The sequence below is a fragment of the Passer montanus genome, unplaced genomic scaffold, assembly GCF_014805655.1.
Source record: "Passer montanus isolate IOZ18808 unplaced genomic scaffold, ASM1480565v1 scaffold1018, whole genome shotgun sequence".
In the NCBI taxonomy this organism is placed as follows: domain Eukaryota; kingdom Metazoa; phylum Chordata; class Aves; order Passeriformes; family Passeridae; genus Passer; species Passer montanus.
In genome coordinates, this window is record NW_024356705.1 from 1 (window position 1) to 7,651 (window position 7,651).

The 7,651-nt window shown below is 57.5% G+C and overlaps 2 protein-coding genes across 2 annotated transcripts; both read right to left on the minus strand.

Annotated features, from left to right (window-relative positions):
• Positions 1-3,896: 3,896 nt before the first annotated feature.
• On the minus strand, positions 3,897-7,423 carry LOC120505973 (erythroid transcription factor-like; the record flags this gene model as incomplete). Its single annotated transcript, XM_039717002.1, has 3 exons — positions 7,265-7,423; positions 6,832-6,984; positions 3,897-4,126 (listed from the first exon to the last, which is right to left on the minus strand). Coding segments are annotated over exons 2-3 (360 nt in total), but the record flags the coding sequence as incomplete, so codon positions are not given.
• Positions 5,000-6,229, minus strand: LOC120505968. The gene is made up of 2 exons (XM_039716992.1): positions 5,309-6,229; positions 5,000-5,128 (listed from the first exon to the last, which is right to left on the minus strand). Exons 1-2 carry the CDS (start codon positions 6,189-6,191, stop codon positions 5,085-5,087), a joined length of 927 nt encoding a protein of 308 aa, XP_039572926.1. The 5' UTR covers positions 6,192-6,229; the 3' UTR covers positions 5,000-5,084.
• Positions 7,424-7,651: the final 228 nt, after the last annotated feature.

A 7,651-nucleotide genomic window follows, 5' to 3' on the forward strand; every position in this document is an offset into this window, starting at 1 on the left:
TCCCCAAATCCGGGAGGGGTCCCCAAATCTGGGAGGGTTCCTCAAATCCGGGGCAGGGTCTGGACACCCCCAGAGGTCCCACCCCCTCCCCAGTCAGAGATGGAGCCCCACAAATCCCTTCCCGCTCCCCCCCAGCCCCCCGGAGCCGAGAATCGGGGGGGGGTTGGGGGGTTTTGGGGGTCCTGCTGTGGTTTGGGGTGACCCAGGGACGTTTTGAGGTGGTTTGGGGTCATTTGGGGTCCCTCACCCGGTGCAGTTTGTAGCAGAGGCCGCAGGCGTTGCAGGCGGGGGTTGGGCGGCTCAGGGATATTTTAGGGAGATTTAGGGATATTTTGGGATATTTAGGGATCTTTTGGGATATTTAGGGATCTTTTGGGATATTTAGGGATCTTTTGGGATATTTAGGGATCTTTTGGGATATTTAGGGATCTTTTGGGATATTTAGGGATCTTTTGGGATATTTAGGGATCTTTTGGGATATTTAGGGATCTTTTGGGATATTTAGGGATCTTTTGGGATATTTAGGGATCTTTTGGGATATTTAGGGATCTTTTGGGATATTTAGGGATCTTTTGGGATATTTAGGGATATTTTGGGGTGTTTTGGTCCCTCACCCGGTGCAGTTTGTAGCAGAGGCCGCAGGCGTTGCAGGCGGGGTTTGGGCGGCTCAGGGATATTTTAGGGATATTTAGGGATATTTTGGGATATTTAGGGATATTTTGGGGTGGTTTCAGGTGGTTTTGGGTCCCTCACCCGGTGCAGTTTGTAGCAGAGGCCGCAGGCGTTGCACACCGGGTTTGGGCAGCTCAGGGATATTTTAGGGATATTTAGGGATATTTCAGGGGATATTTAGGAATATTTTAGGGATATTTAGGGTCGCTCACCCGGTGCAGTTTGTAGCAGAGGCCGCAGGCGTTGCACACCGGGTTGGGGGTGGCTCAGGGATATTTTAGGGATATTTTAAGGATATTTTAGGGATATTTTGGGGTGTTTTGGTCCCTCACCCGGTGCAGTTTGTAGCAGAGGCCGCAGGCGTTGCAGACAGGGTTTGGGCGGCTCAGGGATATTTAGGAATATTTAGGGATATTTAGGGATATTTTAGGGATATTTAGGGATATTTAGGGACGTTCCTCACCCGGTGCAGTTTGTAGCAGAGGCTGCAGGCGTTGCACACCGGGTTGGGGGCAGCTCAGGGATATTTCAGGGGATATTTAGGGATATTTTAGGGATATTTAGGGATATTTAGGGACGTTCCTCACCCGGTGCAGTTTGTAGCAGAGGCTGCAGGCGTTGCACACCGGGTTGGGGGCAGCTCAGGGATATTTCAGGGGATATTTAGGGATATTTTAAGGATATTTAGGGTCCCTCACCCGGTGCAGTTTGTAGCAGAGGCTGCAGGCGTTGCACACCGGGTTGGGGGCAGCTCAGGGATATTTCAGGGGATATTTAGGGATATTTTAGGGGATATTTAGGGATATTTTAAGGATATTTTGGGGTCCCAACTTGAGGGGATTTGGGGCGATTTGGAGGGGTTGGGGGCACTAAAAGGGGATTTCGGGGGGACTTGAGGGAGTTTCGGGGTGTAGTGAGGGGTTTGGGGGAATTTGAGGAGTTTTGGGGGGGATTTCTGGGGTTTGGGGGGGTAGCTGGGAGGGACTAGAGGGGGATTTGGGTTTGGGGGATTTGGGGGTCCTTGGGAGACATGGGGTCCCAGGCTGGATTTTGGGGTCCCAGGGTGTTTTTAGGGCTCCCAGGTATATTTTAGGGGTTCCCAGGTGTATTTTAGGGGTTCCAGGTGTATTTTTGGGGTCCCCGGGTGTTTTTGGGGTCCCCGGGGTTATTTTAGGTTTCCCAGGGTATTTTTAGGTTTCCCTGGTGTTATTTTAGGGTCCCCAGGTGTTTTTGGGGTCCTCGGGGTGTATTTTAGGGTTCCCAGGTTTATTTTAGGGTTCCATGGGGTATTTCGGGGTCCCTGGGGTGTTTTTGGGGTCCCTGGGTTGTATTTTGGGGTCCCGGGGTTATTGGGGTGTTCCCGGGCTGTTTTTGGGGTCCCGGGGTGTATTTGGGGTGTCCCGGGGTGTATTTGGGGTGTCCCCGGGGTGTATTTGGGGTCCCTGGGGTGTATTTTGGGGTCCCGGGGTGTTTTTGGGGTCCCGGGGTTATTGGGGTGTCCCGGGGTGTTTTGGGGTGTCCCCCGGATGTTTTTGGGGTGTCCCCGGGTGTTATTGGGGTGTCCCCGGTGTATTTGGGGTGTCCCCGGGGTGTATTTGGGGTGTCCCGGGGTGTATTTGGGGTCCCCGGGTGTTTTTGGGGTCCTGGGGTTATTGGGGTGTTCCCGGAGTGTTTTTGGGGTGTTCCCGGGGTGTTTTTGGGGTCCCTGGGTTGTATTTTGGGGTCCCGGGGTTATTGGGGTGTTCCCGGGCTGTTTTTGGGGTCCCGGGGTGTATTTGGGGTGTCCCCGGGGTGTTTTGGGGTGTCCCCGGGGTTATTGGGGTGTCCCCGGGATGTTTTTGGGGTGTCCCGGGGTGTATTTGGGGTCCCTGGGGTGTATTTTGGGGTCCCGGGGTGTTTTTGGGGTGTCCCGGGGTGTTTTTGGGGTCCCGGGGTTATTGGGGTGTCCCGGGGTGTTTTTTGGGGTGTTTTTGGGGTCCCGGGGTGTTTTTGGGGTCCCCGGGGTTATTGGGGTGTCCCGGGGTGTTTTTGGGGTCCCGGGGTTATTGGGGTGTCCCCGGGGTGTTTTTGGGGTGTTTTTGGGGTCCCGGGGTGTTTTTGGGGTCCCCGGGGTTATTGGGGTGTCCCGGGGTGTTTTTGGGGTCCCGGGGTTATTGGGGTGTCCCCGGGGTGTTTTTGGGGTGTTTTTGGGGTCCCGGGGTGTTTTTGGGGTCCCCGGGGTTATTGGGGTGTCCCGGGGTGTTTTTGGGGTCCCGGGGTTATTGGGGTGTCCCCGGGGTGTTTTTGGGGTGTTTTTGGGGTCCCGGGGTGTTTTTGGGGTCCCCGGGGTTATTGGGGTGTCCCGGGGTGTTTTTGGGGTCCCGGGGTTATTGGGGTGTCCCCGGGGTGTTTTTGGGGTGTTTTTGGGGTCCCGGGGTGTTTTTGGGGTCCCCGGGGTTATTGGGGTGTCCCGGGGTGTTTTTGGGGTCCCGGGGTTATTGGGGTGTCCCCGGGGTGTTTTTGGGGTGTTTTTGGGGTCCCGGGGTGTTTTTGGGGTCCCCGGGGTTATTGGGGTGTCCCGGGGTGTTTTTGGGGTCCCCGGGGTGTTTTTGGGGTCCCTGGGGTGTATTTTGGGGTCCCGGGGTGTTTTTGGGGTGTCCCGGGGTGTTTTTGGGGTCCCGGGGTTATTGGGGTGTCCCGGGGTGTTTTGGGGTGTCCCCCGGATGTTTTTGGGGTGTCCCCGGGTGTTATTGGGGTGTCCCCGGTGTATTTGGGGTGTCCCCGGGGTGTATTTGGGGTGTCCCGGGGTGTATTTGGGGTCCCCGGGTGTTTTTGGGGTCCTGGGGTTATTGGGGTGTTCCCGGAGTGTTTTTGGGGTGTTCCCGGGGTGTTTTTGGGGTCCCTGGGTTGTATTTTGGGGTCCCGGGGTTATTGGGGTGTCCCCGGGGTGTTTTTGGGGTGTTTTTGGGGTCCCGGGGTGTTTTTGGGGTCCCTGGGGTGTATTTTGGGGTCCCGGGGTGTTATTGGGGTGTCCCCGGGTGTTTTTGGGGTCCCCGGGGTGTATTTTGGGGTCCCGGGGTGTATTTTGGGGTCCCCTGGGCTGTTTTTGGGGTGTCCCGGGGTGTCCGGCTCTGACCAGGCGCTTCTTGGGGCGGATGAGATGTTCCCGGGGTGTTTTTGGGGTCCCGGGGTGTATTTTGGGGTCCCGGGGTGTTATTGGGGTGTCCCCGGGTGTTTTTGGGGTCCCCGGGGTGTATTTTGGGGTCCCGGGGTGTATTTTGGGGTCCCCTGGGCTGTTTTTGGGGTGTCCCGGGGTGTCCGGCTCTGACCAGGCGCTTCTTGGGGCGGATGAGGGGCCGGTTGTGCCCGTTGAGGCGGTGGTACAGCCCGCAGGCGTTGCACAGGTAGTGCCCGGTGCCGTCCCGGCGCCACAGCGGCGTCGCCGTGGCCCCGCAGTTCACGCACTCGCGCGCCTCTGCAGGGACCAGTAAGGACCAGTGAGGACCAGTACGGACCAGTGCGCGCCAGTACGGACCAGTATGGGCCAGTATGGACCAGTATGGGCCAGTACGGGCCAGTGCGGGCCAGTGAGGACCAGTACGGGCCAGTACGGACCAGTACAGGCCAGTACGGGCCAGTAAGGACCAGTACAGGCCAGTATGGACCAGTAAGGACCAGTACGGACCAGTGCGGGCCAGTAAGGACCAGTAAGGACCAGTACGGGCCAGTATGGACCAGTAAGGACCAGTACGGACCAGTGCGGGCCAGTAAGGACCAGTAAGGACCAGTACGGACCAGTACGGGCCAGTACAGACCATTATAGACCAGTATGGACCAGTACGGACCAGTACAGACCAGTACGGACCAGTACGGGCCAGTACGGACCATTATAGACCAGTACGGGCCAGCACAGACCAGTACGGACCACTATAGACCAGCATGGACCAGTACAGACCATTATAGACCAGTACGGGCCAGTACGGACCATTATAGACCAGGACGGGCCAGTACAGACCAATACGGACCAGTACGGGCCAGCACAGACCAGTACGGACCCCTATAGACCAGCATGGACCAGTACAGACCATTATAGACCAGGACGGGCCAGCACAGACCAGTACGGACCCCTATAGACCAGCATGGACCAGTACAGACCATTATAGACCAGCGCGGACCCGTGAGGACCAGTACAGACCAGTGCACACCAATACAGACCAGTATGGACCAATATGGACCAGTACAGAACAATAAGAACCAGTAAGGACCAGTTTGGACCCAGTGCCCCCCCAGTGCCCCCCCAGTGTCCTTCCCCCCACTGGGATGTTCTGTCCCACATCAACCAGTACAGACCAGTCTGCACCAGTACAGACCAGTATGGCCCAGTATAACCCATACAGGCCACCAGAGGGCAGCACCCACCCCAGTACCCCCGTTCAGAATTTCTGTCCAGTATAAACCAGTACAGACCAGTATAAACCAGTACAGACCAGTATAGAATATCCCACACCAGTATAAACCAGTACAAACCACTATAGAACATGCTACACCTGTATAAACCAGTACAAATTACTATAGAATATGCTACACCACTATAAACCAGTATGGACCAGTATAAACCAGTACGGACCAGTATCAACCAGTACAGACCAGTATAAACACACCTGGACCACCAGAGCACGCAGCCCAGTACCCACCCCCACTTCCCACACTCTGCCCAGTATCAACCAGTATAAACCAGTATGGACCGCTATGGAACAGCAAGCTCCAGTATAAACCAGTACGGACCAGTATAGAATGTCCCACACCAGTATAAACCGGTACAAACCACTATAGAACATGCTACACCCGTATAAACCAGTATGGACCAGTATAAACCAGTATGGACCACTATAGGATATCCTGCACCAGTATAAATCAGTATGTACCAGTACAAACCAGTACAGACTGCTATGGAACAGCAGGTACCAGTATAAACCAGTATGGACCAGTACAAGACACTGGACAGCCCAGAGTGCTGCTGCAGCTCTGCCCAGTACAGCCCAGTATAAACCAGTACAAACCAACAGCAATCTCCATGACGCAGTACTGACCAGTATAAACCAGTACAGACCAGTGTAAACCAATACAAGCCAGCACAAAACAATCTGTGCCCCAGTATAAACCAGCCCAGGCCCCAGTATGGACCAGTACAAACCAGTACAGACTGCTATGGAACAGCAGGCACCAGTATAAACCAGTATGGACCAGTACAAACCAGTACAGACTGCTATGGAACAGCAGGCACCAGTATAAACCAGTATGGACCAGTACAAACCAGTACAGACTGCTATGGAACAGCAGGCACCAGTATAAACCAGTACGGACCAGTACAAACCAGTACAGACTGCTATGGAACAGCAGGCACCAGTATAAACCAGTATGGCCCAGCACGGGCCAGTACAAACCAGTACAAGCCAACACAGATCAATCTGTGCCCCAGTATAAACCAGTACAAGCTCCACTACAAACCAGTACAACCTCCAGTAAGCTTCCCAGTACATCCCAGTATGAACCAGTGCCCCCCAGTGAGCCCCACCAATCCCTCCCAGTACCGCCAGTCCCTCCCAGTCCCCCCAGTCCCTCCCAGTCCCCACCAGTCCCTCCCAGTATCCCCAGTCCCCCCCCAGTCCCCCCAGTCCCTCTCCCAGTCCCTCTCCCAGTCCCTCCCAGTCCCTTTCCGGGTGGTCCAGGGGCACGTGGGGACATTTGGGACATTGGGGCTTGGGGACAATGAGGGGTGGCCCAGGGGGACAGTGGGGACACTGGGGTTTGGGGACAGTGAGGGGTGGCCCAGGGGCACGAGGTGACATTGGGGACAGTAGTGTGGAGTGGCCCAGGGGGACACTTGGGACATTGGGGTTTGGAGACACTGGGGACATGGGGGATGGAGGGACACAGGGTGACAGGGGGGGACACAACCGGGGGGTCATGAGGTGACGGGGGGGGTTGTGGGGCTTTGGGGGGACAGAGGGGACACAGGGGACAGGTGACATGGGGGTGATGGGGTGGCACAGGGGTGACCCAGGTGACACAGAGGGTGACAGAGATGACCCGGGAGTGGCACAGGGGGTGACACGGGGGTGACACATGTGACACAGGGGTGACACAGGGGTGACACAGGTGGCAGGGGGACAGGGGTACCTGGCGGGGGGAAGGGGCCCAGCAGCCCCCCCGGCTCCAGCCCCTCGGGCGCCCCCAGCCCCAGGAAGGCTCCGGCCTCGTCGGGGAACGGGGGGGGCCCCTCCGGCCCCCCCAGCGTCACAAACTCCATGGGGACCCCAAACCGGGGGGTGCCTGCAGGGAGCCCGGCTCAGCACCCCGAAACCTGACCCCAAACAGCACCCCGAAACCCCGAGGGACCCCAAACAGCACCCCCAAACCTGACCCCAAACAGCACCCCGAAACCTGACCCCGAACAGCACCCCAAAACCTGACCCCAAACAGCACCCCAAAACCCCGAGGGACCCCAAACAGCACCCCAAACCCTGACCCCAAACAGCACCCCAAGCCCCCTCCCCCACCTCGGACACCCCAAAACCGGGGGTCCCGGGGGGTTTGGGGGAGCAGAGCTCACCTGGCGCCGCGGGCCCGGGGCTTGGGGGCTTTGGGGCTTTTGGGGCGCTCTGGGGGTTTTGGGGCGCTCCGGGCCGGGGGCGGTAACGGCCCCGGGGCTGCCCGGCGCTGATAAGGCCTTATCAGATTTTGGGGCCCCGGCGGTTGGTCTGGGGGGGCCGGGCGGGGCCGGGGCCCTTTATCAGCCCCGGCCAGAGAGGGGGCAGGGCCTGCGGGCCAGCGCGCCCCGAAACCGAGAGACACCCCAAAACGGAGAGGGACACCCCAAAACCCAGAGAGACACCCCAAAACGGGGAGAGGCACCCCAAAACGGGGAGAGACACCCCAAAATGGAAAGGGACACCCCAAAATGGAGAGGAACCCCAAAATGGAGAGGGACACCCCAAAA